The sequence below is a fragment of the Mustelus asterias genome, chromosome 1, assembly GCF_964213995.1.
Source record: "Mustelus asterias chromosome 1, sMusAst1.hap1.1, whole genome shotgun sequence".
Taxonomy (NCBI): domain Eukaryota; kingdom Metazoa; phylum Chordata; class Chondrichthyes; order Carcharhiniformes; family Triakidae; genus Mustelus; species Mustelus asterias.
This window is the reverse complement of record NC_135801.1, coordinates 62706647-62720695: the sequence shown is the minus strand read 5'-3', so window position 1 is coordinate 62720695 and position 14049 is coordinate 62706647. Positions and strand designations below refer to the sequence as shown.

The window sequence follows — 14049 nt, the reverse complement described above, 5'->3', positions numbered from 1 at the left end:
CTTTAAGAGTTAGACGGGAGCTTTAAGTAGTGCTTGCAAATTGTTTTGCGGACTTCTGCTGATGCGTGCAGCCAGCCAACATCACATTCCATGCTGTCTGCATGTAAAGAAGCAGGCAGCACAAAGAGGGCATCCGACCTGCATTATGTCCAACAGATGTCACGTTCCCAAGCAATTTGCCCATCAAAGAGCCATATACAGTAGCGTTGACAAAAACCATGCATTCATGGCACTCTCTGAATGCAGAGCCTCTGTTTGGACAAAGATTATTTTTTCGCACAGCCAAAACCTGTCCTTTCCTGGTTGCACTGATACTTGCTGAAGCACAACCTGCAGTACTTTATCTAGACAGCCATTCTTGGTGTGAATCTAGTGAGAATAGTAGGTGAACTGGTGAGATTGTCACAGCTGCATTTAATCATGTTCTTCTTTAATAGCCCCGGACTGTCACTCTCATTGACCTCAGTGATACATTGAGCATGTGAAAAGTGAGTTGCTGATTCACTATGAACCTGTTTAACCTGCAAGCAAAGGCCAATTTCATCCCCAAGAGTCTCGGTATCTTCTCCCTCTTGGAAACTTTTTTTTATTCATTCAGAGGATTTGTACATCATTGACAAGGCCAGCAATTATGACCAATCCCCAATTACACATGAAACGACACTGGGTGGGATTCTCTGGCCGCGCTCCCCCCCCAAAACCAGAGAATCCCACCCGAGATCGATGGACCTTTGTGTGGTCTGCCCCTCCGCCCGCTACAATTCCCATGGCCGGCGGGATGGGAGAATTCCCCCCCCTTGATGAATCGTGAACCGCTGCAGTCCATGTGGTGTAGATACACCCATAGTGCTGCTAGGCAGGGAGTTCCAGGATTTTGACACAGTGACAGTAAAGGAATAGCAATACGTTTCCAAGTCAGGATGGTGTGTAATTTGGAGGGTAACTGTCATGTGGTGGTTTTCTCATGGACCTGTTGTCCTTGCTCTTTTAGGTGGTAGAGATCATGGTTTTGGAAGGTGTTGCTAAGTTACGGCAGTGCATCTTGTAGTTGATATGCACTGTGCACCGGTGGTGGAGGGAGTGAATGTTTAAGGTGTGGATGGGATGCCGTCAAGTGGACTGCTTTGCCCTGGATGGTGTCAAGCTTCTTGACTGTTTTTGGAGCCGCACTAAAGACAGGTGGAGAGCATTCTCTTACATTTCTCACTTGTGCCTTGTAGATGGTGGATAGGCTTTGGGAAGTCAGCAAGTGAATTACTTGTCACAGTATTCCCAGCCTCTGACCTGCTTTTATAGACACAGTATTTATATGGCTTGTCCAGCTAAGCTCGCAGGATGCTACTGGTGGAGAATTCAGCAATGCTAATGCCATTAAATATCAGGAGAGGATGGTTATATTCGCTCTTGTTGGAGATAGCCATTGCTTGACTCTTGTATTACATGACTGATACTTGCCACTTAAATGTCCAAGCCTGACCATGTCTTTCAGCATGTGGGCATGGGACTGCTTCAGTATCTGAGGAGTTACAATACTTCTGAACATTGTGCAATCATCAGCAAAGACCCCCACATCTTGAGCTTATGATGGAGGGAAGGTCATTGAAGCAGCTCATGATAATTCAGTCTGGAGTATTAGCCTGAGGAACAGCTGCAGCAATGTTCCAGGACTGAAATGTTAGCCTCCAACAACTACAACTGTCTTTCTTTGTGCTTGATATGATTCCAACCAATGGACAGTTTCTCTCCTGATTCTCATCAACTTCAATTTTGCTGGGGCTCATTGATGCTACATTGGGCCAAATGCTGCCTTGATATCAATGGCAGATATTCTCACCTCGCCTCACTTCTGAAATTTAGCTCTTTTTTTCTGTATTTGGACCAAGACTAAAATGAATTTTGGATCTGAATGGCCCTATTTTACAAGTGCAGGAAAGTTACAAACTTTTGTTATGCTGCCTAAAATTTTAACTGAAAATTAATTAATTTAATTAATTAATTAAATAAATTAACTGAAAATTAAACAGAAAATTAACTGAAAAGGATATCAGGGCAGCACAGTGGTTAGCACTGTTGCTTCACAGCTCCAGGGACCTGGGTTCGATTCCCGGCTTGGGTCACTGTGTGGAGTTTGCACATTCTCCTCGTGTCTGCGTGGTTTTCCTCCGGGTGCTCCGGTTTCCTCCCACAGTCCAAAGATGTGCGGGTTAGGTTGATTGGCCATGCTAAAAATTGCCCCTTAGTGTCCTGGGATGCGTAGGTTAGAGGAATTAACGGGTACAATATGTAGAGATATGGGGGTAGGGCCTGGGTGGGATTGTGGTCGGTGCAGACTCGATGGGCCGAATGGCCTCCTCCTGCACTGTAGGGTTTCTATGATTTCTATGATTCTAATAAAATCTAAATTTCATTTTGCTTGCCATATTATCCCTATATCTCCTCTTTATTGTGTTTTCCTATCTGGAAATCCTATTTCCTATTTTTTTCACTTATTATTCATAAATTGTTTTACAATTTAAAGCAAATGAGTGGAAGTATTTTAAACTTGTTTTTGAAAGGGAAGCAAATTAAACAATGAGGTGTTGCTGAAAAGGTTGGGCCCTCAAGTCGGTGTAATCTGAAGCATCTACTCAAGACTGAAAGTGCCAAAATCCCATGTTTCAAGCTGCAATCGGAGGATAAAGAAAGGGCAACGCGGATATTTTGTGCTAAAAATTGGTGGGCTGGAAATGATAGTTCAATGACAGCAGTTCTGGGAGGTTCCCCACGGCTAATCTTCCAGTGAGGAATGATATTCACAGGATTTGCATCATGAAAACCAGTGTGCGTGTATCTGTGATTTCCTACAGTGCAGACTCTGTATTCAAGATTGCAGAATAAGCCCTAATTTTCCACCATATGCGCTATTCGCGCATCTGATTTGAACTTTGGCAATAACACTGCGGAATGCACAAAATATCAGACCAGTGATAATACCAGATGCTCTGCCACATGTGAGAAGAAGCCCTCACTGCCTTCCATGGGAATGGTCTGTCTACTAAATCAGCAAGTAGATTAAAGACTCGAGCTAAAGCTGACGCATGATGACAAAGAGGAGTTTTCAGGTGCCAAAGGATATCTTAGTATCAGTTATCAATATGTAATCTACAGTACCGGTGTGTCTCATTATGCAGCTATTTTACTGAAATTGGATAAACCAAATCTGTTTTATTTTCCAGATATATTTTTCGACTGATCTTGGAAAGAAATGGGAGTTATTGCAGGAACGAGTGACAAAGGAGCGATTTTATTGGTGAGAATCACATTATTTATTTGGATGAAGATCTAATTTCTTTCATCTTTGTGTTAAGACATTAAGTGTCCTGAAACATGGCACTCGATATAGTGCAACTGAGCACTCTGATGGAAGCAGTGTTTCTTCATTCCTGAATACTTGAGATTTTATTTCCATGTAACATTTTCCAACAAATATTGTAATAGATAACAAATACATTACTCTGTTAAACTGAAAGGTAACTTGGGGTCATCGAACATCAAAATAAGAAATGCAAAAGCACTCTTGCTAAACTCACAGGATGCAGTTATAGAAATCTTCCAACTCTTCTTATCTGTGATTGTGCCTAATCGTGCAAAGGAATAAGGGGCAGACCTAATGTCTGAAATGGTCTATTTGTATAAAATCTATGGCTCTGGAAATATGTGAATTTTCTCGTGATCTCGAACTAATTTGAGTAAACTTGTAGCAGAAGGAGAATGAAGTGGTTTGGGACCTGGATATGAGCTCTGTATTCAGTTTCTATTCTACTTGTTTGGTGTCCTCCCCAAACGTGGGGTGGGGTGGAACTTTTCCATATCCAGCCCCCACCCCCGCTGCCCGCATAAAGTTAAAGTTTATTTATTAGGCTTACATTAACACTGTAATGAAGTTATTGTGAAATTCCCCTAGCCACCACAGTCCGGTGCCTGTTCAGGTCAATGCACCTAACCAGCATGTCTTTCAGAGTGTGGGAGGAAATTGGAGCACCCAGAGGATACCCACGCAGACGCAGGGCGAGCGTGCAGACTCCACACAGACAGTGACCCAAGAATTGAACCCGGGTTCCTGGCGCTGTGAAGCAGCAGTGCTAACCACTCTGCTACCGTGCCGCCATAAAATGACAGTGGGAGCTCCCTTTCCCAACTGCCACGGTAGTTTGCAATTCCCGCTAGAGACAGACATGAAGCTGATTTCCATCCTGCTAATGGGATACAGATGAAGGCTTGACTGGAATCGCTCACCCCAGGCCCGATTGCCCAGTGGAAAATCACGCTAGGCCAGAACATGTCAGGACCGACCTGGCGTGTACATATCGGAACTTAAGTAAAGAAGGCCTGAGGTTGCCTCCACAATTTGGAATGGAGGCCTCTAGCAACCTTGAACTCTGGATGACGCAGCAGTGGATAGCAGATCTATGGGAATATCTTCATCTTTCAGCTTCAGTGTGTTCCTGGAGGTCCATCTTTTTTCTTCAGGGGGTCCATCTTCTTTCTTTAACAGTGGGTCAGCGGTAAGTGCACACCTTTTACAAATGGCACCTGGATATTTTTATTCATTCATGGGACATGGGCACTAATGGCCGGCCAGCATTTATTGCCCTTGAGAAGGTGGTGGTGAGAGCTGCCTTCCTGAATTGCTGCAGTCCATGTGCTGTGGGTCGACCCACAATGCCGTGATAGCGGGCGCCTTGCTTCCCAGCAGCCACCACAGCAGGAAGCATTCCCTGTCACCACCATGGGACCTAGCCCTGGATGGGAGAATGTCACCCATGATCCCTTACATGGGGCGGAAGTCAGTCTGTGGAGGGGACACCAAGGATGGGAGTTCATTCAGCCTTGGCCTAGGATTTGCCACACTGCTAGTAAGCGATCAGGTGAAAGGGATGTCAATGAAAGGCTATGTGCCCTCCACATGTGAGGGTCAAGCAAAATCCTGGGCCCCTAAAGAAATGCTGCCAAGAAATTATTCTTTTTGGCACTAAGTACCTGAGATGTGTAATGATTTAAGGGCCTGTCATTGAATATCAAAGTACAGATCCTGGTGAGTTCAGTTTGGAGAATCTGAGCATCTACATTATTTCATTTTGACCTGCAGATTTTAGATTCCATATTATGAAAAAACTGGTCCCTAATAGATTGAAACCTTTTGCTCAGATTTTGTCAGGTTATTATACACGAGTTTACAATGAATTACATCTCAAGGTCTGATGAATGTAAAGCCCTTGTGATTCGTTGTAAGGGCCTCTAATGGAATCTGAACCTCGAAATGCAAGACTACATTTTGAAAAATTCTTATCTGTCATACATAATGAATGTAGGAGGATTATAATTTTATAAAGCAAAATACATGATGAACTGCTTATACAATGTAAGGGTGCCTCCAAAAGGTAGAATGTGTTTTTCTGTATAGGTACAGGGGCGTTGTATCTGTGAAACAACAGACCAGGTTTTACTGTATTTTTAAAATGTGAGCATTTCTGAACTCGAGGGCATCGTATTTGGGATGTGCCAAAGATGCGTTGAGAAACCCCCACCCCAGCCCTCACTGAGGGTTCCCAGGTTAAGGTGCAAATGGTTCCAAATGTCTTATATCAGTAGTTACCCAGAAAAAGCGAGAAGAATGAAAACCAATTCTATCTCCTGGGTAGCTATTATACAGTCCCACACTGAATTCACATGGGTCTTCTCCACATCCATGAACGCCCAGGGGAGTCTCATTCCCCCAAATCCCAACTATCTCACACAATGGGGATGTCTCCGCCATAGGACAACCCAACCCCATCTGATACCCCCAAGGGACTCGTTTCCATCCTTCCACCCATTCCTCACTGAGGGAATACACTGTCCCTGACAGGAACACCTGCACCACTGCCAGGATCGACTCTGACTCTTTCCCCCACACCCATCCCCACTGCCCGACTTCAAGATCCTGCCTGAAAACCCCCTCAAAACCTGACACTCCTCTTCCATCCATCCTGGTCACTTTCCTTATACACTTACTTTCTTTCTGCTTTGTCACGGCCCTTTAAACCTGGATGGATCTTTCTACTTACCTAGTTTACTGCAGCTAGTGCCTTTTAAAAAGAAAAAAAGGGGTTGTGGCTTCCTTACCTGTGACTCCACAGCAGCACACAGCAGGCCCAGGATCAGCTGCACTGGCCAGATCTCGCTGCAAGATAACATCGCCTGGATTTCAAGGTAAGTACTTTTTGAGCCGAGTGACAATCCCAACTCGATTGCCATTCCATCGGAAATTACGGCCCATTTCCTCCTCCTTTTGCTAGAAACTATTTGGTCCCTCAGCATAAAACAATTCAGAGGATTTTTTGCACAGGTTTGCAGGTTTGGGTACAGTCCATATGTAACATATGTTACAACACTAAAGAAAGATATCACTGAACATCCACATATAACAGGAGTGTGGATTTCCTGCAATTTTCCTGGATGAAACAGGAATTTGAGTGGAGTAAGATTTCCATCTCCGAGAGTTGTATATACTTCAGTGAACTTAATTCTTTATGTTATTCAATCTCCTGGTGCAGAATATACCAGTTATTGGTAGCTTGGTGTTTTGGCGGGAGTTAAATGTTGACAGCAGCAGTTGAAAAGACAGTTCATTTGTTGACCAGAGGTTCTGGTCATTGCTGATGTTATTTCCGGCTGGAATTGGAGGAAGAGTTTAGAGTCCTCAGCCAAAATGCAGCCTGCCTCCAATTATACCAATATACCAAGCAGATTTGCAAAGTATGCATATCTGAAAACTATTCCTCACACTCAGACTGCCTTACAGGCATTTGAATGTTACCATGCATGTTTATTTTGCAGTAAGAAGTCTCACAACACCAGGTTAAAGTCCAACAGGTTTATTTGGTAGCAAATACCATAAGCTTTCGGAGCACTGCTCCTTCGTCAGATGGAGTGGAGCAGTGCTCCGAAAGCTTATGGTATTTGCTACCAAATAAACCTGTTGGACTTTAACCTGGTGTTGTGAGACTTCTTACTGTGTTCACCCCAGTCCAACGCCGGCATCTCCACATCATGTTTATTTTGCACCATGACATGGAGTTCCTAAATGTGTGACAGTCTGCAGCACAAAATTGCCTAACAATCATAGAGGGGAAATTTGCCCCACAAGACAGTTGGGTTTGGGTTGTGTGGGTTGTAATTATTGAAAAGATCTCAAACCTGAACCTAACTCTCCTTCCAAATCATCCACTTCTGGTTCTAACTGGGGCAGGATGTGGAACAGTCACCAGAGGCAAGTTTGCCATTTAACTATCGTAGCTTGTTAATTTATCGTAGCTTGTTAACTCATTAACTCATCGCCTCTACTACGATGTTAGCTGCATCCTCTTAGTCATTCAGTACCTCAGTAATGCACAGTAGTTTCCACAATATGAGTCCCTTTTGTTCTTAATTGGTTGCACCATTATTAACTATCATTTTACTTTTCATATGCTGTATAACTGATCGATTTACGTTGCTGCTAATATTTTCTCATATTCATTCTTTGGCCGCCTTATTTCCACTTGCAGTTTTCTCCAAACTCTGTATTTTACCATGTATCCTATGTATTCTGTATTTGATATTTGGTCATGAACCTGAATGTTTTTTTACTGATTCATTTTAACCTCTAGTTCCTTTGCCAACCAGGGAGTTCTGACTTTGGATGCCTTATCTTTCCTCCTTTTGCTGTAACTATTTCTGCCTTGAAGACCTGACATTCCACATTCACTGTTTTTTGGGGCCAATCTCTATTTCCAGCTCACCTGTGTTAAATTGCTGAAATTGTCTCACTTCCAGCAAGGTATTTCCACCTTTGATTGCTCTATATCAGTTTCCATAGCTAGTTTAAACTTAATTATATTATGATCATTATACCTAGGTGTTCTCCTACTCTCACACACTCCACATGCTTTCATTCATTCTCTGGAACTAGATTTAGCACTCCGTTCCTCATTAGACTGGAAACACACAAATTAATGAAGTTCCCCTTTACACATTTAGGAGTTCTTCTCCGTCTTTGCCCTTTTACACTCTCTCAACCCCCCCCCCCCCCCAATTAATTTTAGGATAGTTGAAGTTGCATGGATATGTTGAATCTACAGATAAAATGGAGTTTTGTTGGGTTTGCCTGCAACATTCATTCACTGTGATGTGCAAATTCTGCTTATAGAAATATAAGGGCCCTGTTACTTTGAGAAGTCCTATTTTTAAAAAGCTGGCCTGAAGCTGACCATGTGCTTGCTACCTTCAGTGAACTAATGGGTGCTGGGATAGAAAGCTAAAATGAACTAAATCATTTAAGCAGTAATAGATGCCAATGTCTGTTTGGGAATGAAATTGAATGTATGTGTCGGATGAGATTAGTTTCTTCCTCTGGCCGTTTGTTTGGGCAAGTGATAATTTAGAGACTATGGCTGCAAATTTCCTTGGGGATTTGCCTAATTGGTGACTGTAACTTGGGTAGAAGTTCATCAGAAATTTCAGGTAGACATCTAAACAAGAGTGTCCACTGAACTTCCATCCAAGTTACAGCAGTGGCTTGGAAGAACACCAGAGGAAATTCACGGAGTGTGTTTATTCTAAACTAAATTTTCAGCTTCTTTTGTTTGAAATTCTCATTCCATTTCATTGTATGGTGGCATTGAATGTGTTCTAAAGTTTTTAATATAAAGGATTTAATCATGGCAGGAGAGTTCAAAGCTGTGGTTTGCTCCCCCTGCTCTATGTGGGATGTTGAGTACATTTCCAGTTCCTGGGACTAGCATGTGTGCAGGAAGTGTATCCAGCTGTAACTCCTGGAAGCTCTTGTTTCAAAGCTGGATTGGCGGCTGTGGGAACTCTGGGGCCTCCGCGAGTCTGAGGATCATGGACTGCATGTTTAGAGAGGTGGTCGCACCGCAGCTGAAGGGACTTCAGGAAGGAACAGAATGGGTGACCACCAAGCAGTCCAAGAGAAACGGGCAGGTAGTTGAGCAGTCCCCTGGGATTCTGCTCACAAATTGTATTGCTAATGAATCCCCAAATTGCTGGGGACCAGCTGTGATTTTCGCCAGAGAGAGCCACTCCCAGCAAGGCTACAGAGACAGGTGAGCCCGGACGATAATGTCCCAAGCTTGCTAATTTCATGTAAATGAGATTTAAATGCAAATTAAATAATTTATTCAGCCTTGCACCGGAAATGGGCACAAGGCTGACCTCGCCAGATATCCGGTGCCAGTAATATCACGAGAGGTGAGAAATCAGGCACGAACCTGATTTTCCAGATCTTGCGATGTTACCGGCTCACCCCGTCCCTCGACAGGCAGCCGGTAAGCAGGGCGGCATGGTGGCATAGTGGTTAGCACTGCTGCCTCACGGCGCCAGGTATCCGGGTTCAATTCTGGCCTTGGGTCACTGTGTGGAGTTTGCATGTTCTCCCCATCTTTGAGAGTTTCATAAAATACCGACAGTGCAGAAGGAGGCCATTCGGTCCATCGTGCCTGCACCGACAACAATCCACCCAGGCCCCATCCCCACAAGCCCACACATTTACCCTGACATCCACCTAACACTAAGGAGCAATTTAGCATGGCCAATCAACCTAACCTGCACATCTTTGGAGTCTGGAAGGAAACTGGAGCACCCGGAGGAAAGCCACGCAGACACTGGGAGAATGTGAAAACTCCACACAGTCACCCAAGCTGGGAATCGAACTCTGGTCCCTGGCACTGTGAGGCAGCAGTGCTAGCCATCATGCCGCCCCAATTTTCCTCTGGGTGTTCCAGTTTCTTCCCACGGTCCAAAAATGTGCAGGTTACAAAAAGTCGAGAATGTAGCCCATTCCATCATGCAAACCAGCCTCCCATCCATTGACTCTGTCTATACTTCCCGTTGCCTCTGCAGAGCAGCCAGCATAATTAAGGACCCCACACACCCATACATTCTCTCTTTCTTCTTCTTCGGGGAAAAAGATACAAAAGTCTGAGGTCGCGTACCAACCAACTCAAGAACAGCTTCTTCCCTGCTGTTGTCAGACTTTTGAATGGACTTACCTTGCATTAAGTTGATCTTTCTCTACACCCTAACTATGACTGTAACACTACGTTCTGCACTCCCTCAATTCCTTCTCCATGAACGGTATGTTTTGTCTGCATAGCGCGCAAGAAACAATACTTTTCACTATGTTAGTACATGTGATCATAATGAATCAAATCAAAAATCAAGGTTAGGTTGATTGGCCGAGCTAAATTGACCCTAGTGTCGGGATTGGCAGGGTTGCGGGAGTGGGGCCTGGGTAGGACTGTGGTCGGTGCGAGCTCGATGGGCCGAATGGCTTCCTTCTGCATTGTAGGGATTCTATGATTGGGTGCACCAGTAAGATCCCCCCCATGGTGTTTTGGGTTAGGGGAGAATGGATTTTTGTAAAATAAGGTAGGATCCAAGGTACACTGGGAACAGTTACTTGTGGGAAAATCTACAGAAGAGCAGTGGGGGCATTCAAAAAGGAAAAGGGGAAGGTACAAGCCAAAAATGTTCCCTCTAGGGTGGTAGGAAAGAGTCACAAACCCAGAGAACAATGGATGACCAGAGGTATTCAGGATACAATGAGAAGGTAAAGAGAGGCTAATAGCAGGTACAAGGGAAGCAAATCAGCTGAGATATTAGTGAAGTACAGAAAATGTAGGGTGGAGCTTAAGAAAGCAAATAGGAGAGCAACGAGAGGATATGAGAAATCTCTGGCTGGTAAAAGTAGGGGAAATCCCAAGATATTCTATAAGTATATCAATGGGAAGAGGATAACCAGGGAAAGAGTCGGGACCAAGGGAGCAATCTGTGGATGGAGTCAGAGGACATTGGTCGAGTGTTGAATGAACATTTCACATCTGTCTTGACTCAAGAGAATGAGTATGAAGGTATGGAACTCAGGGATAGATACTACCAGGTTCTTGAACAAATTGACATAGGGAATGATAAGGTATCGGAGGTGATGGCAAGCTTGAAAGTGGACAAATCTCCAGGTCTGGATGAATGGTGTCCCAGACTGCTGTGGGAGGCAAGGGAAGAGATTGCACGGGTTCTAACCCAAATTTTTAATTCGTCTCAGGCCATGGGGGAGGTTCCACAGGACTGGAGAACAGCTAATGTGGTTCCACTATTTAAAAAGGGTTGTAGAGATAAGCTAGGGAACTACAGTCCAGTGAATCTCAAGTCAGTGGTAGTGAAACTATTGAAGAAAATTCTGAAGGAGAGAATCTATCTCCACTTGGTGAGACAGGGTTTCACAGGGATAGTCAGCGTGGCTTTGTCAGAGGGAGGTCATGCCTGGCAAATTTGATTGAATTTTTTGAGGAGGTGACCAGGTGTGTAGGGTAGTGCAGTTAATGTAGCTTATGTGGATTTGAGCAAAGCCTTTCACAAGGTCCCACATGGGAGACTTATAAAGGAAGTAAATGCACATGGAATACAGAGTAATTTGATGAGGTGGATTCAAAATTGGCTTAGTTGTAGGAGACAGAGGGTGATGACAGAAGGCTGCTTAGTGACTGGAAGCAAGTATCCAGTGGCATACCGCTGGGTCCCCTATTATTAGTCATTTAAAAAAAATGATATAGATAACTATGTGGGGGTAGAATCAGTAAGTTTGCGGATGACACAAAGAATGCCTGGGTGGTTAATAGTGAGCTTGAGTGTCATGGGCCACTGGAAGATAGATACAGGTTAATCAAATGGGCAGATAAGTGGCAGATGGAATTTAACCTTGGAAAGTGTGAGGTAACTGTCCACGGGGATGGTGCCAGAGGACTGGAGAATGGCGAATGTTGTTCCTCTGTTTAAGAAAGGGAATAGAAATGACCCTGGTAATTATAGACCGGTTAGTCTTACTTCGGTGGTTGGTAAATTGATGGAAAGGGTCCTTAGGGATGGGATTTACGACCATTTAGAAAGATGCGGATTAATCCGAGATAGTCAGCACGGATTCGTGAAGGGCAAGTCGTGCCTCACAAATTTGATAGAATTTTTTGAGGAGGTAACTAAGTGTGTTGATGAAGGTAGGGCAGTTGATGTCATATACATGGATTTTAGTAAGGCGTTTGATAAGGTCCCCCATGGTCGGCTTATGATGAAAGTGAGGAGGTGTGGGATAGAGGGAAAGTTGGCCGATTGGATAGGTAACTGGCTGTCTGACCGAAGACAGAGGGTGGTGGTCGATGGAAAATTTTCGGATTGGAGGCAGGTTGCTAGCGGTGTGCCGCAGGGATCAGTGCTTGGTCCTCTGCTCTTTGTGATTTTTATTAATGACTTAGAGGAGGGGGCTGAAGGGTGGATCAGTAAATTTGCTGATGACACCAAGATTGGTGGAGTAGTGGATGAGGTGGAGGGCTGTTGTAGGCTGCAAAGAGACATAGATAGGATGCAAAGCTGGGCTGAAAAATGGCAAATGGAGTTTAACCCTGATAAATGTGAGGTGATTCATTTTGGTAGGACAAATTTAAATGTGGATTACAGGGTCAAAGGTAGGGTTCTGAAGACTGTGGAGGAACAGAGAGATCTTGGGGTCCATATCCACAGATCTCTAAAGGTTGCCACTCAAGTGGATAGAGCTGTGAAGAAGGCCTATAGTGTGTTAGCTTTTATTAACAGGGGGTTGGAGTTTAAGAGCCGTGGGGTTATGCTGCAACTGTACAGGACCTTGGTGAGACCACATTTGGAATATTGTGTGCAGTTCTGGTCACCTCACTATAGGAAGGATGTGGAAGCGCTGGAAGGAGTGCAGAGGAGATTTACCAGGATGCTGCCTGGTTTGGAGGGTAGGTCATATGAGGAAAGGTTGAGGGAGCTAGGGCTGTTCTCTCTGGAGCGGAGGAGGCTGAGGGGAGACTTAATAGAGGTGTATAAAATGATGAAGGGGATAGATAGAGTGAACGTTCAAAGACTATTTCCTCGGGTGGATGGAGCTATTACAAGGGGGCATAACTATAGGGTTCGTGGTGGGAGATACAGGACGGATATCAGAGGTAGGTTCTTTACGCAGAGAGTGGTTGGGGTGTGGAATGGACTGCCTGCAGTGATAGTGGAGTCAGACACTTTAGAAACATTTAAGCGGTTATTGGATAGGCACATGGAGCACACCAGGATGATAGGGAGTGGGATAGCTTGATCTTGGTTTCAGATAAAGCTCGGCACAACATCGTGGGCCGAAGGGCCTGTTCTGTGCTGTACTGTTCTATGTTCTATGTTCTATGTAACACACTTTAGAGGGAGTAATTTGACAAGGAAGTATTCAATGAATGACTTGACACTCGGAAGTTCTGAGGAACAAATGGACCTTGGTTAGTTTGCCCATAGATCTCTGGCAGAAGGGCATATTAGTGGGGTGGTGAAAATAGGACACTTGTCTTCTTCAATCGAGACATAGATTACAAAAGCAGGGAAGTCATGTTGGAGTTGTATAGGACTTTGGTGAAACCACAGCTCGAGTACTATGTGCAGTCTGGTTGCCACATTATAGGAAGGATGTGATTGCACTGGTGGGGGTGCAGAGGAGATTCACCAGGATGCTGCTTGGGGTGAAACATTTAAGTTATGAAGAGAGATTGGCGAAGCCTCAGTTGTTTTTGTTAGAGCAGAGAAGACTAAGGGGCGATTCGATTGAGTTGTGCAAGATTGAGGGGTATGGACAGAGTGGATAAGAAGCAGCTGTTCCCCTTAGTTGAAGGGTGAGTCACGAGTTCAAGGTAAGGTGCAGGAGGTTTAGGGGGGTTATGAGGAAAAACCTTTTAACCCAAAGGGTGGTGACGGTCTGGAATGCACTGCCTGGGAGGGTATTAGAGGCATGTTACCTCACATCCTTTAAAAAGTACCTGCACGTGCCCTTGGCACGTCGTAACATTCAAGGCTATGGGCCAAGTGCTAGTAAATGGATTTAGGCAGGTAGGTCAGGTGTTGGTGTGGACTAGATGGGCTAAAGAGCCTCTTCTGCACTGTGATTCTGCAGTGAGAGATGCATCTAACGTGCCTATGTTATCATAG

The 14049-nt window shown here is 44.4% G+C and overlaps 1 protein-coding gene across 4 annotated transcripts in view; it reads left to right on the top strand.

Moving 5' to 3' along the window:
• sorcs2 (sortilin-related VPS10 domain containing receptor 2) overlaps positions 1-14049 on the top strand; it is a 612212-nt gene that overhangs the window by 425567 nt on the left and 172596 nt on the right. For all 4 annotated transcript variants that reach the window (XM_078213272.1, XM_078213290.1, XM_078213281.1 and 1 more), the window contains exon 5: positions 3216-3289. In XM_078213272.1, coding sequence (XP_078069398.1) covers positions 3216-3289 — 74 coding nt within the window. The remainder of the gene's footprint in view (positions 1-3215; positions 3290-14049) is intronic.